General features: G+C 35.5%; 4 protein-coding genes and 1 long non-coding RNA gene across 6 annotated transcripts; 1 reads left to right on the plus strand and 4 right to left on the minus strand.

Moving 5' to 3' along the window:
- Nucleotides 1–1,007: 1,007 nt before the first annotated feature.
- On the plus strand, nucleotides 1,008–4,077 carry LOC108808965 (trihelix transcription factor ENAP1). Of its 2 annotated transcripts, none has more exons than XM_056997375.1 (3): nucleotides 1,008–2,765; nucleotides 2,826–3,595; nucleotides 3,790–4,077. In XM_056997375.1, exons 2-3 carry the CDS (start codon nucleotides 2,839–2,841, stop codon nucleotides 3,807–3,809), a joined length of 777 nt encoding a protein of 258 aa, XP_056853355.1. In that variant the 5' UTR covers nucleotides 1,008–2,765; nucleotides 2,826–2,838; the 3' UTR covers nucleotides 3,810–4,077. The 2 variants fall into 2 exon arrangements, with proteins under 2 accessions (XP_056853355.1, XP_056853354.1); XM_056997374.1 differs by having other exon boundaries at nucleotides 1,011–1,264.
- On the minus strand, nucleotides 3,928–4,941 carry LOC130502627 (uncharacterized). The gene is made up of 2 exons (XR_008940357.1): nucleotides 4,438–4,941; nucleotides 3,928–4,269 (listed from the first exon to the last, which is right to left on the minus strand). It is a non-coding gene; the product is annotated as an uncharacterized LOC130502627 (long non-coding RNA).
- A 945-nt stretch (nucleotides 4,942–5,886) lies between these two features.
- LOC130502626 (uncharacterized) lies at nucleotides 5,887–6,309 on the minus strand. Its single transcript, XM_056997373.1, has one exon. The coding sequence runs from the start codon at nucleotides 6,307–6,309 to the stop codon at nucleotides 5,887–5,889; it is 423 nt and encodes a 140-aa protein (XP_056853353.1).
- Nucleotides 6,310–6,513: 204 nt separating this feature from the next.
- Nucleotides 6,514–10,074, minus strand: LOC130502628 (receptor-like protein 53). Its single transcript, XM_056997376.1, has 2 exons — nucleotides 6,813–10,074; nucleotides 6,514–6,710 (listed from the first exon to the last, which is right to left on the minus strand). Exon 1 carries the CDS (start codon nucleotides 9,817–9,819, stop codon nucleotides 6,817–6,819), a length of 3,003 nt encoding a protein of 1,000 aa, XP_056853356.1. The 5' UTR covers nucleotides 9,820–10,074; the 3' UTR covers nucleotides 6,514–6,710; nucleotides 6,813–6,816.
- Nucleotides 10,075–10,212: 138 nt separating this feature from the next.
- On the minus strand, nucleotides 10,213–12,383 carry LOC130502630 (receptor-like protein 53). Its single transcript, XM_056997377.1, has one exon. The coding sequence runs from the start codon at nucleotides 12,339–12,341 to the stop codon at nucleotides 10,770–10,772; it is 1,572 nt and encodes a 523-aa protein (XP_056853357.1). The 5' UTR covers nucleotides 12,342–12,383; the 3' UTR covers nucleotides 10,213–10,769.
- Between the last annotated feature and the right edge of the window lie 1,693 nt (nucleotides 12,384–14,076).

Genomic DNA, 14,076 nt, shown 5'->3' on the forward strand with positions numbered 1-14,076 from the left:
TTTTATTTAAATAATATTTTAAAATGATACAACAACATAAGTTATTTCATAATTTAATAATTTGACATAAAATAAATAACATAATTAAATAACAAAAATAATATAAAATAAAAATAATATAAAATAAATGATTTAAATATCCAATTTCAAAAAAATTACTCGATTTAAGAATATCAAAGATAAAGAAACTCATTTTTATTACGAAATGCATTAATCGATCATTTGTGGGAAAATATTCTAATGCTTATAATTGAACCAACTTATACTTTATGTTTTATTCTATTTTATGATTTTTTGTACCTTTTAATAATAAATGTTTAGTCTAAATAAATTATATTTTTAAGTATTTTTGCAAAAATAAAATAGTTGGGGTTAATTAGTAAACTTTTATAAGTATAAGATACTATTAAAAATTATTAACTATTTTGGAGTAAAAAAAAGAGTAATACATTAGAATAAAACATCACTCTATTTTGGAGTTGCACCATTTTGAAATAAAATTTAGAGTAATACATTGAAAATGCTCTTATACAGCATGTTGCATTAAACAACCGGCACTTATTCTAAGACAAATGAAGCTCCCGGCATTTTTTCGAAGTATGGTATTGGTAAGGACATCTTTAGACTTTAGTGGGGATATCTTTCCATGATTCTCCACAAATTCTAACTTCTGGTGGCGTGAAATGGATATATCATATAGAGTGGGTATTTATTTATTTTTAGCACTAGAGTGGCGTGAAATGGATATATCATATATGTATTTTTTATTAAACGAACCGTACACTTTTTGAAAAAAAATATTCCATATATCAATAGAAAAAGGAAAAGCAAATGAATTATTTAGATAAACGCGTAGTTAGGTGCAAAAGTTTGAGGAGATAAGGTCGTCAGATCTTATAACTTTTTTTTGTATGGCCTTAAGCTCTTGCTTTATTAGTCTTATGAAGGCACGGTCCTACTAGAAAGCATTATAAAATTGAAGTTTTGTGGTGGTGAATTGATAGAATCAGTATTTAAACAAGTCTAGTTTCATCACCATTTGATCAATACAATAACTCCTGGGTCTCTATGCCTTCGGCGATACAATGATATTCTTCAAAATTCTGGCATATTGAATTTTCTATCAAGTTACAAGATGGAGACTTTTTTTAATCTAACTTTGATTTTTGGTTCAAGGTGATGCTGTTAATGAATACTTCAAGTTGGTGTGTGGATCCTATGTGTTCGGTGCCATGATCTCCTCAGCTCATGTAGTGCAAGCTCTGTAAGTACATTATTACTAATAAATATTATATGTACCTAAGTTCGGAACAAAAATATAGATAAGAGAATAATAATCCGTTCAAAAATATTTTCAAAGTGAATTAGCAAGTAAAGCTGTGAATGGAAAACATTTAGCATGTTCAATTTTCTGCACCAAATCTTTCAGCAGAAACTGCCTAAACAAACATATCAATGAATCATATTGTGAGATTACATATTATTGTCTCCTATTTAAAGCAGTTATTTAACACAATTAATTCGTCGATATGCTTTTTAGGCAGTTTCAACTGCAGTCATATAGCATTTTGGTGCATAAAGTAGAGCATGCCTTGGTACATTGGCAATTCACAGCTTCACTTGCTAGATTACCGAAACAGTAATTGAATGAATTATGATTCACTTGTCTATTTTTTTAACACAAGAAAGAAAAAAGATAAATGCGCTTAATTTGTGATAGCTTATCATTTTAAGGAATGCCAAATTTGTGATAGCTTTTTTCAAAAAAAAAAAATTGTGATAGCTGATCATTTTAAGTTTGTGATCGGATGGTCATAAACTATCAATTCAAGTTATCATAATAGCCTTACTAACTATAAATATCGTACTGAAAAATGAATTATCTTTAAAAGGGTGAATATAGAATTTGATTGGTTATCTCAAAGACTCTAACAATAGCTCTGCATCCAAAGTTGCAAACGCTACGTTTACATATGGTTACCGACTTGCAGTTACTACTTACTACTAGAGAATCGTATCTCAAAGGGTGTCAGTTTTTGTTTCCCTCGACGAGTTTCCACATATGACATGCCTCTGCTATGGCTCTTCAATAGCCAAACATTTATTGACAAAAAGAACTTTACCTCTCGGGCTAATCTTTTAGCACTTGTAAGAAAAAAATGATTACTGATTAGGCCTGGAGTGGCATATTAATTGGTTTGAGACAAACAAAAGGACATATAGATAACAAGACACGGCACCACGAGACATAAGACCTAACACGTTTTGGATGATCGCTCTCACCTTTACCTAATTAGCAATTAGCCTACTCAACTATCTTTCCTTTACTATACATCCCACCATCTTAATTGTATCACTTCCAAACTCTCCTACGTCCTATTTGTTACTACATCGTAACGTATATGCGTATGCCTCACCCACAAACAAAAAAAATACAAATTTTTCTTATGCTCCTATAACATTTAATTATTCTAATCATCATCATTACACTTAAGCAGGTTTTATGATGATAACTAGACTAACCCCATCCCATCCAATTGATAGTAACAAAAACAAACCGCCATCTCTATGACTTTAATTAAGGTAAATTAATCAAATCATCAGCCTTAGTTACGTCATTAAACAAAACGACAATACTTGTGGGACCCAGTTACGGACCAAACCGGTTTTCAATAGATGAGTGTAAGAGACAGATTAATTTCGGTTTAGCGGAGAAAAAAAAAGAAAGAAAGATAATCGCCGTTGCTGACGTGACGTCACCGCCGGTAATCAAAATCAATCCTCTCCTTCTCTACTTTTTACCCTCTCCTCTCCTCTCTCCACAGATTCTTATCCTCAATGGAGACGACGCCGGAGACTCAACCAAAATCCCAATCGCAAACCGGCTCCTCCCACCGTCTCCCGCCGGGACGCGAGGACTGGTGGAGCGAGGACGCGACGGCGACGCTGATCGAAGCGTGGGGAGACCGCTACGTCAACCTCAGCCGGGGAAACCTCCGGCAGAACGACTGGAGAGAGGTCGCCGACGCGGTGAACTCGATCCACGGCGGCGGCGGCGGCGGGAGGCCGAAGACGGACGTGCAGTGCAAGAACCGGATCGACACGCTGAAGAAGAAGTACAAGACGGAGAAGGCCAAGCCTTGTCCTTCGTCCTGGTGCTTCTTCGAGAGGCTCGACTTCTTGATCGGTCCCGTCGCGGCGAAGAAGTGTACCGGAGTTGTGAGACCGGCGGTGGTGAAGAATCCGACCGGATCTAAATCGAGTGGGAGCTCTTTGGATGATGAGGATGAGGAGGAGGAGGATGATGAGGTGGGTGATTGGGGGTTTGTGGTGAGGAAGCATAGGAGAGTGGAGGATGTGTATCCGAGTGGAGGTGAAGGTTCGTCGAGTAGGGAGCTGGCGAGAGCGATTTTGAAGTTGGGAGAGGTGTACGAGAGGATCGAAGGTGCGAAGCAGAGGATGATGGTTGAGTTGGAGAAGCAGAGGATGGAAGCTGCCAAGGAGCTTGAGTTGCAGCGGATGAACATGTTGATGGATATGCAGATGGAGATCGAAAGATCAAAGCTTGGCAAACGTAGAGCTGTTGCTGCTTCAGGTAAATATATAAACTTTTTTGGTCTCTGTTAATAAGCAAATTGTGAATATTTGGTAGAGCTTTCATTTTAATGTGCTTTAAAGATTGAAACTTTAAGCGTCTGAAGTTTCAGAGTGTTGATTTGGAACCATATATTTGAGCATCTACTCTATTGAGTTACTCAAAACTTGAATTGTTCGTTGTTTGTTGTACAGATAAGAAGTTGTCGGATTAGATTTTATGGAGAAGCTATACTGTGGTAGAGCAAGGGAGCAATGGTTGGATGATCTGAGAAGCTCATTCGGAGAAACTGTTATTATTCTTAATCACTAGGTTTCATTGTTAGAGCAATGTTTTTTTTTTTTTAACTTATTATGTTTACTTATCTTATTTAGGGTACATTGGTAGCAAAGCAGATTGGTGAAAGAAACTCTTGTAGTAATCTGACAGACATATCAACATGTACTTTTTGTCAAGTGTTAAAATGTATTATGGTTTGTGTATCAACAACATGATTCCAATTAGTCTCTTGCGTAATCAGGTCTCAGAATTGTCTACAGATTAATGCACAATGCATTTGATGTTCTTCCATAATTCATTTTTGGAACTGATCAAAACCACCAAGCTATTGATTTTGTTGTTTGCTTATGTGACTTTGCATCAAACTGGAATCTCCGGGACAAGACTCTTGTGACCTGATGGACAAGTGTTGACACATGAGGCTCTATTACATTGCTAGTTACATGATTGGCTCGTGGGTTCCAGTCCAAGGTCGTAGGTCATACATCGTAATCATTTAGTGGTTTATCTTTTGAAATTTTGATATGGAGTTATAATGTTGAAAAATCAAAAGGATAACGTACCAGAAATAAGAGTGAAAGTGACCAAACAGTTGGATGTGTCCTTTGTTTAGGTGGAGGACATTAAAACAAAGAGAAGTAAGACTTGAGATTAGATGTAAAGTCAGTCAAAAGGAAAATATAAAATAGATTTCACATTGATCAAAGAAGAATCTATACTATTATTTATGAATTGATTTTGATTACTTGTCATGTTTTCCATGATTTTAGCTAATTTTGATTATTTATCATATTTTTATTAAATTTAAACTAAATTATCATTGATGTATTATTTGTTTTGAGCTGAGTCACTAAATCATTAATTTAAAATAATATTATTATTTATGAAGTGATTTTGCTTACTTGTCATGTTCTCCATGATTTTAGCTAATTTTGCTTATTTGTCATATTTTTATTAAGTTTAAACTAAATTATCATTGATGTATTATTTGTTTTGAGCTGAGTCACTAAATCATTAATTTAAAATAATAGCTTTGATGAATATTCTATATAAATAAAAACGAATTTTATTTTATTAATATTAAATTTATATGTTATATTAGCTTTTCTTATTTGTCATATTTTTATTAGGTTTTAGAGTTTTAGATAGGTTATTAATTTATTATTAGTTTCTAACTATTCACTAATTTATTTTAATGATATAAAGCTTATATGTTATATGCTATATTAAATAATTGATTAGAAAATAATATTTTAGAATTATAAAAAAAGATAATTCTTCTATATATATATTCTTTTTTTGTGCTTATATGAAAATAATATTTTTATTATAAAAGTTTAGAAAAAAAATTAAGATACAAAACAATTTATTATTAAATATAAGTCAACCAAAAAATATAAATATATTTTCTAAACTATCTCTAAGATATGAGTGTTTTAAAAAAACTTAACACAATAATATGTATATATTTTGATTAAAAGTATTTGACATATATAAATATTTTGATGTTTGATTTAACTATTTAAAAACATAAATAATAATTTATTATGCTGATTTTAGATTAATAAGACATAAACTAATAAGTATTTATTATAAATTTATGTCCGCATGTGCGGGCAAAACACCTAGTTTTCTTATAAAGTAGACGATGATCGTTAAAACAAATTAAACCTATCTTTTTCTGGTCATTATTAATCTATGGTTTCTATGAATTTTTTTTTTTTTGAGTGAATGTTAAATTTTATTCATCAAAAAGCCTTATTACAACTAGTGCAAACTGTTATTCTTGAGCAACAATCAACCAAGCTAAACAACACAAAACTAAAGGAAACCAACTCAAACTCTACTTCAAAAAAAAAACACTTCAAGAGTTCTACCCCACCAAGAATCCCTCATTCTCCCCCTAAAGAAGCTATGAGATTCTCCTCATTAAAACCATCATTAGAGAAAACCCAAATAGGACAAAACTCTAATGATGGAAAAAGAGTAAGAAATCTCATTGCAAGGGGAGACTAAGACCTTGCTTCAAACCAGAAAATAAGAACACCCTCCATACCCTTTCTTCTATAATTCTCAATCAAACTCAGCTTGTTCCTAATACTCTTCGCCACCAGTTTCTTTAGTATTGTCACAGGCGTGGCTCTCTCTCCATGTTTTATTTTGTTTCTTTCCCTCCAAATAGCATAGAGACAAGCTTGAAATGCATATCTGATACAGAAAGACCACTTCCTCCCCTTATCATCTTGACACAGCAACGGCATGATGCTCGACCAGTCGTTAGAGTAGGAACTCCGAAGAAGACCGTAAGAAAGATATTCCCAGAGCTGAGAAGAATAGGAACATCCAAAGAAAAGATGATTTCTAGACTCAGGCGAAGCATTGCAGAGCCCACAAGTTGCATCCACATTATGATCCCAAACAGAAACTCTATCCATAGTCGATAACCTGTTCAGCATAGCAAGCCAGGACATGAATGCAAATTTCGGAGTGGCCATTGGGTTTCTATGAATTTATGTGTCTCATTGATATGAAAATCGAAATATCCGTAGTATATAAGACGGCACATCTTTGACTGTGCTTGTAATTTCCAGCGTAAGAAACATAGAAGTTTGCTAAAACGTTCCAAAAAAAAATAGAGATAGAGAAAAGACACACCAAGCTAAAAAGTACCAAAGGAACAAAGAAGTTTGCTAAAAAAGAAAAAGGTAAAAAAACAGAGTAATGAGAAAACATCAAGCTAAACCAGAGATGATACACCAAATCCTAATTGATATGGATATACATAGTGGCTGCTTTGGATTTCATCTTTAGATTCCTCAGGTAGGCTATAAAAGACCTGTACAAAAAAAAAGAATGGTGTACTCAGCTGATTTGACTATAATATTAATGTTTCTTCCAATGTTTGCTAACAAGTTCGTTTAAAACTCTAGAATACTACCTCTTTAATGAGCTGTGGTGGTGCGGCGTCTGCGTTTGTTTCGGACAAAAGGGTTCATGAACCACTCTGGTCTGTAGGAAACAAGTATGTATCCAAGCACCCATCCAAAAGCAATACCAGGTATGACCCCTATTACAGCTGCTATCCAACTCAACACCTCTTCCTCTTCTTCTGCTTCTACTTCCTTTGATTCAGGTGTTTCATGTGGTGTTGGCGCGTGAATATCTCTGCAAACTTCGTCAAGAGAAGGGCCAAAAAGTCCCGGATTGTCCTCAAAAGAAGTGCAGTTCAGCCTTCGAAACTGAGTGCCGCCTGGTACTAGACCTGTAAGCTGGTTGTGAGAGAAGTTCATGTAGGAAAGGAATGAGAGGCTCCCTAGCTCTTGCGGAATTTCTCCTGAAAGCTGGTTTTGGGAAACGTCCAAAGACTCAAGAGCCGTGAGGTTTCCCATAGATGAAGGGATGTGGCCTGTGAAAGCATTGTTCGACAAGTTGAGCACCTTTAACTCTTTCAACAGACCGATGGACCGTGGGATCTCTCCTTCAAATTTGTTTCCTGAAATATCGAGTGCTGTGTAGATATTCAGGATACGTACTAGCTCCATTTCTAAACCTTTATTCATCAACACCACTGAATAATAGTAATAGGAATCTCCCATGTACATGTCGTCAAACCGCTGATCATAAATTGTCCCAAGTGATGACATAGCACTCCACCTCTCGAAGTAGTCTGATGGCAAAGTTCCATTGAAGTGATTATGCGATATGTCGATGATTTGCAACATAGGGAACAAAGTTTGATGTATCGGTCCATGGAACGCATTGGAGCGTATTACAAGAACTTTGAGGTCTGGTAGAGAACTCAACCATAACGGATACGTATCATTGATGATGTTGCTTTCCACGTTCAAAACTTCAAGATTAGAGAAATGGATTAAAGATCTTGGAAGCTTCCCCGTCAGTTGGTTATGTCCGACGTCAAGCATTATTAATCTTTGAAATATAATATTTGGAAGATCTCCATGCAGACGATTTTGACGAAGGTTTAGATATAAAAGAGAACCGTTGAGATTTTCCAGACAACGAGGGAACAAACCACTGAAGTTGTTGTTTGATAAATCAAGAATGGTTGCAGACCTAAAATCACACATGAGAGAGGGAATATTTCCAGTAAAATTGTTTGACGCAAGCATGATAATTATTCCCGGTAATTCTAGCCCATGTTTCGTGGAGTTCTCGAAGCCGGTGAAAGAGTTGTTGGAAAGATTCAGGTATGGTAGTGTCCAAAGCCAGCTAGGCACGTGGCCTTTGATTTTATTGTTGGAAATGTCTAGGTTCGACATACTTTGGTTTCCAATTGCAAACTCCGGAAACTCGGTGATACCGCAGCCTGACAAGTACAAGTCAGACAACAAAGGGGTATCTGAAACTGGACTCTTTTTTGTGGCTGAAACAAGGTTGCCTGAGAGATCCAACTGACGGAGACTCTTAAAATACGACAAGAAATTATTCAAGTCAATGGTAGTCGTCGTGTTCAAATCGGATAGGTCAAGTGCTTTGAGCGACTTGAGATGTGAGAAGAGACTAAAGTCAACTGGACCTTGTGTATTGTAGGGGGAAAGGCGAAGTCGGACAAGGTTGGTAAATTTGGATATCATGGCCGGGATTGGCCCTCTCAATTTGTTATTGTTAAGGTCTAACATTCGTAGCATAGGTGGTGAAGATATATTCCCAAGCTCAAGAATACCGTTGAGTTGGTTATCAGACAAATCAACACTATCCATAGAAGGAATGGTGAAGAGAGAAGAAGGCAGGGTTCCACTGAAAGCGTTGTTTCTTGCATCAAAAATCCTCATTTTGGATAGTGAACTGATGTTAGGAGGAATTGTTCCTGTAAACTGATTCTGGTAGAGTGCAAAATATGACAACTTTGTCAGATTCAATAGTGTAATGGGTAAGCTTCCATTGAGCTTATTGTAATTAACATCTAAGCTGGTCAGCTGGTTTAGGTTGCCAAAAGAAGATGGGATTTCACCAACAATATCATTCTTAGAAAGGTCAAGATAAGTGAGGTTATAAAGGTTTCCAATGGAAGATGGAATCTGACCCGAAATTTGAGTATCAGAAAGGTCAAGATAAGTGAGATGAGAAAGGTTTCCAATCGAAGAGGGAATCTTACCCGAAATTTGAGGAGTAGAAAGGTCAAGATAAGTGAGATGAGAAAGGTTTCCAATCGAAAATGGAATCTGACCCGAAATATCACTAAAAGAAAGGTCAAGATACATGAGACGGGAAAGATTTCCAATCGAAGAGGGAATCTGACCTGAAAATTGATTAGAAGAAAGGTCAAGATAGGTGAGACGAGAAAGATTTCCAATGGAAGATGGAATCCGACCGGAAAATTGATTAGAAGAAAGGTCAAAATACATGAGATGAGAAAGATTTCCAATGGAAGATGGAATCTGACCAGAAAAGATATTACTTGAAAGATCGAGAAAGGTGAGATAAGAAAGGTCTACTATCGAAGAAGGATTGAAATGGCTGAAACGATTTTGTGAAAGGTCGAGAGAGGTGATATGGTTTGAAGACAAGATTTGACCACTGAAATCATTACGTGAAAGGTTTAGAGTGGTTAGAGAATGAAGGTTTTGAAGACTGCTATTGGAATGAAACTTGCCACGTAGGTAGCTGCAACTAAGGTCTAGCTCAATCACTTCACCTGATTTGGCACTGCACGTGATACCCTCCCAAGTACAACAATCGCTGTTATTCGCCCATGACTCTGTCTTCCGATGAGACTTAATACCATTGCTAATACAATAATCATAAGCATAGGGAGAGTTTTGAACCTCGAACTCGGTCTTGAATTGGAGAAGTGCATCCCTTTGGTCCAGACGACACAAGTGCGAAGTTGGAACCGCAGACACGTCCTCATAATTGTGAACGAATAAGAAAAGTATAGAAAGAGTAAGAAAAATGGTACTGGTTAAGTTCCAAAAGACTTTCATTCTTCTTTATAATTTTTCTTGAATATCAAAAATGAAAGAGCATAAAGGACAAGGAAATTGGTGATGGGTAACATGCTTCCATGCCCATCTCTTTATATACAAAATAATAGTCTCTGTATTTATTATTTCACAAAGAAAAATCCAATATTCATCACATCCAAAGCAAAATCTTTATGTCGGATGGTCAAATTTCCACACATTTTGGTCAATTAAACCTATGAAGCACGGCTACGGCAATCAATAGCTGTCTCACGTACCGGAGACGTTTGCGAGACTAGTAAAAGCACGGGACGACTCAGAAACGTCCCTCCCACGTTTAGGAGCATTGAAGGGACAGGAAGAATCTTTGGGGACGGAGTGAATAGATATGGAGACGTTTCAGAGACTCCTGAGTGTAAAAATATTCTTATACTTTTAAAGATGCATCAACTCCGTATCATGTCACTACTCTCCAAACATATCAAACGAGATCACACACAAGTATACAAAGGAGTGAAGGACAGAAACAGCTTCAAGAAAACAACAAACTCAACTGAAACATAGCAAGTCAATTGTTAATATTAGAGTCAAGACACGGGAGCAAAGCCTATGTTTTGTGGTATGTTTCACTGTCCATGGTTTTCCATCTTCATTCAATAGAGTGATCCCACATTTACGATTCATCAAACCGTTAGACCTTGAAAAGTCTGTTGGAAGAAACTGCAACGTATACAAAGAATAGTTTATATTCAAAAAAAAATTATACTATTTCTGGTTTATCAAATGCAGAGCCGCAGAGGAGCAAACTTTCACCAGCATGTCTCTGCTTAGATTCTTGGCGGTGACACGAGTTACAGAACAGGATTTTATCTGATAGAGATCCTGCTTCTTGATACTTATCCGAGTCTGATTCCTTTCCCACTTTACTTAGCTGTGAAAAAAATGTGTCCAAAATAGTATCCCTCTTGAATCTAGCCTCCCTGAAGATTCACAGAGGTGAGGTCAAATCTTGAAGATAGCCCAAGTTTCGTTGAGTTTTCGAAGCCGGTGAAAGTGTTGTTGGAAAGATTCAGGTAAATCAGCTTTGGTAGCCTCCATAACCAGCCAGGCACTTGTCCTTTGATTTTATTGTTGGAAATGTCTAGAAACGACATATATTGCGATCTTGCAAACTCCGGAAACTCGGTGATACCGCAGCCTGACAAGTGCAACTGATACAATAAAGGGGGAACGGGAACTGGACTCTTGTTTGTGATTGAAACAAGGTTGCCTGAGAGATCCAACAACCCGAGCCTCTTAAAATACGACAAGAAATCATTCAAGTCAATGGTAGTGGTCGTGTTCAAATAGGGTATGTCAAGATATGCGAGCGACTTGAGATGTGAGAAGATACTAAAGTCAACTGGACCTTGTGTCTTGTAATCGGAAAGTTCAAGTTCGACGAGGTTGGTAAACTTTGATATCGTGCCTGGGATTGGCCCTCTCAATTTGTTATTGCCAACATATAACCTTCGTAGCTTAGGTGGTGAAGATATATTCCCAAACTCAAGAATACCGTTGAGTTGGTTATCAGACAAATCAACAGTATCCATAGAAGGAAGGGTGAAGAGGGAAGAAGGCAGGGTTCCAGTGAAAGCATTGTTACTTGCGGAAAAAAACGACAATTTGGATAGTGAAGTGATGTTATGAGGAATTGTTCCTGTGAACTGATTGTAAAAGAGTCTTAAATATGACAACCCTGTCAAATTCAGTAGTGCAATCGGAAAGCTTCCATTGAGCCTATTTAGACCAACATCTAATCTGGTCAACTGGTTTAGATTTCCAAAAGAAGATGGGATTTCTCCAACAATATCGTTCCCAGAAAGGTCAAGATAATCGAGGTTATATAGATTTCCAATAGAAGATGGAATCTTACCCGTAATTTGATTCAAATTAAGATCAAGGTAAGTGAGATGAGAAAGATTTCCAATTGAAGATGGAATCTGACCAGAAAAGCTATTAAATGAAAGATCGAGAGAGGTGAGATAAGAAAGGTCTACAATGGAAGAAGGATTGAACTCGCTGAAACTATTTCGCGAGAGGTTGAGGGAGGTGATATGAGAAAGGTTTCTGATAGAAGACATGATTTCACCACTAAAACCATTAGCTGAAAGGTTTAGAGTGGTTAGAGAATGAAGTTTTCGAAGACTGCTATTGGAATGAAGCTTGCCAAGTAGGTTGCTGCAACTAAGGTCTAGTTCGATCACTTCACCTGATTTGGCATCGCACGTGATACCCTCCCAAGTACAACAGTCGCTGTTATTCATCCATGACTCTGTCTTCCCATGAGGCTTCTTAATAAGATTTAAATAATCACAATAAGAATCAACGGAAGAGTTTAGAACCTGAAACTCGTTCTTGAATTGGAGAAGTGCATCCCTTTGTTCCGGCCGACACAGGTGCCTAGTAGGAACCGCAGACACGTCTTCATAATCGTAACCGAATAAGAATAGTATAGAAAGAGTAAGAGAAATGGTACTCGTTAAGTTCCAAAAGCCTTTCATTCTTCTTTTAAGCTTATTTAACTTTAAAATGAAAGAGCAAAGAGAAAAGGGAAATTGGTGATACGAGTAAACATGCTTCCACGGCCATCTCTTTATAGCACAACTAGGGTCGGCCCGCCCTACGGGCGGGATGTGAATCTTAAAACAATTTCAACAATTAAGTAAACATATAATATAAATTTTTATCATATAAAATATACATATTAGTTAAATTTTGTACATGTCATTGTAATTGAATATTTTTAGTTCACATTGAAAAATTTGTGATTGAGTTTAAATTTCTATAACAAAATGCAAATGATTTTAAAATCATGCGGAAAATATCTTTTTAATATGTGTATATATATATCGTTTAGATTAAATACATAATATATAAATATAATTAAATATTTAAATATAATATCTTTGATATATATATATATATTGCTTACAGTAAACTAAATATTAATTTTCAAACAACACTTAGGAAATACTAAAACGATTTTACTTTTTGAATTTTTATTATATATATTTCTTTCTATCAGAATTTGCGAATGAATTATTTTTTAAACCTAACAATATTGATGGATGTACTAATTAGTTACTTTGTTTTCTAAAATTGTTACTTTTATAATTATGTCAAAATAATTTCTGTTGTATTGTTATATTTTGTGAGGTATGTACCACTTGCGTTGATTTATTTGATATGTATTTGTTTTAAAAGTATTGATCAATACAAATACATAATATTCTTTTATTTTTCGTGTTGTATTTTGACATACTAAGCATATTTGGTGGAACAGAAGACTATCATTATTGTTGTTTTGCGTGCTTGTCAAGTCAGTTACGGTGCGAATAATCCATAATCCGAGTATGAAAAAATAGTTACCATCGTTATTGAGTAAACAAACTAATATTAATTCTTTTTTATTTGTTGTTTTAAAAGAGATGTTTTGAGTAAAATAGGTTCATAAAATTATAACAATAAAGATCAGAACGATACTTCATTTTCAAGTCCACCAATAGACCAGCTCGCAAAAAAATAAAAATTCTAGCGCCTGTTATAAAATGACTAAAGTAAGTTTTAATATGACAGATTTTTGATATCAGAGTTCAAAAGTCGATGAATTTTCCTAGTGAAGCAACACTGTTGGGATTCTTTAGTATTTTGAGTTCATCAAGTATACACCATACTGCGTGGCATTCTGAGAAAAGAAGTCTTGATCCAGCAATGCTATATCATACGTTAGAAACAACACATTAACCCTAGTACTGTAATAAGAAGATGTCTCCATTAATTTGAAAAAAAAAGACATCTCCATTACCTGTAATCTTTTCTTTTTTGTTTACTAAAATTTTGAACAGCAAGAATTCACCGAACAAAGTCGCACTGATAAAACAAATTAAAGATCTTGTTACAAAAAAAAAAAAAAAAACAAATTAAAGATCTATTTTGAAGTTATGACTTTGTTTACTAACTTCGTCGGTGTAACACAACGCATGATAAATAGAACACATAAGAAGTAAAGCATACTGATCTGTAGCTTTGCAGAATAAAAGTAAAAGATCTACACTTGCAATAGAAAAGATCAATAATAATCCAAATCTTGACAGAATTTTAACAGCTTTCAGAGAACAACAATTAGGGAGAAAAAAATCTTCGCAGAATCTTGGGATAGAGAGATCGATTGTAAGCAGCTAGATATTCTCAAGAATACCAAGAACATCATGTTCTGGAGTGAACCTTTTGTCTCCA

The sequence above is a fragment of the Raphanus sativus genome, unplaced genomic scaffold, assembly GCF_000801105.2.
Source record: "Raphanus sativus cultivar WK10039 unplaced genomic scaffold, ASM80110v3 Scaffold0614, whole genome shotgun sequence".
NCBI lineage: Eukaryota > Viridiplantae > Streptophyta > Magnoliopsida > Brassicales > Brassicaceae > Raphanus > Raphanus sativus.

Coding starts and splice junctions, on each gene's coding strand:
- LOC130502630 (XM_056997377.1), bottom strand. CDS start 12,341: ATGAAAGGCTTTTGGAACTTAACGAGTACCATTTCTCTTACTCTTTCT.
- LOC108808965 (XM_056997374.1), top strand. CDS start 1,233: ATGATCTCCTCAGCTCATGTAGTGCAAGCTCT. Junction 1,265..2,825: donor GCTCATGTAGTGCAAGCTCT/GTAAGTACATTA, acceptor CTCTCTCCACAG/ATTCTTATCCTCAATGGAGA. Junction 3,596..3,789: donor TAGAGCTGTTGCTGCTTCAG/GTAAATATATAA, acceptor TTTGTTGTACAG/ATAAGAAGTTGTCGGATTAG.
- LOC130502628 (XM_056997376.1), bottom strand. CDS start 9,819: ATGAAAGTCTTTTGGAACTTAACCAGTACCATTTTTCTTACTCTTTCT.
- LOC130502626 (XM_056997373.1), bottom strand. CDS start 6,309: ATGGATAGAGTTTCTGTTTGGGATCATAATGTGGATGCAACTTGTGGG.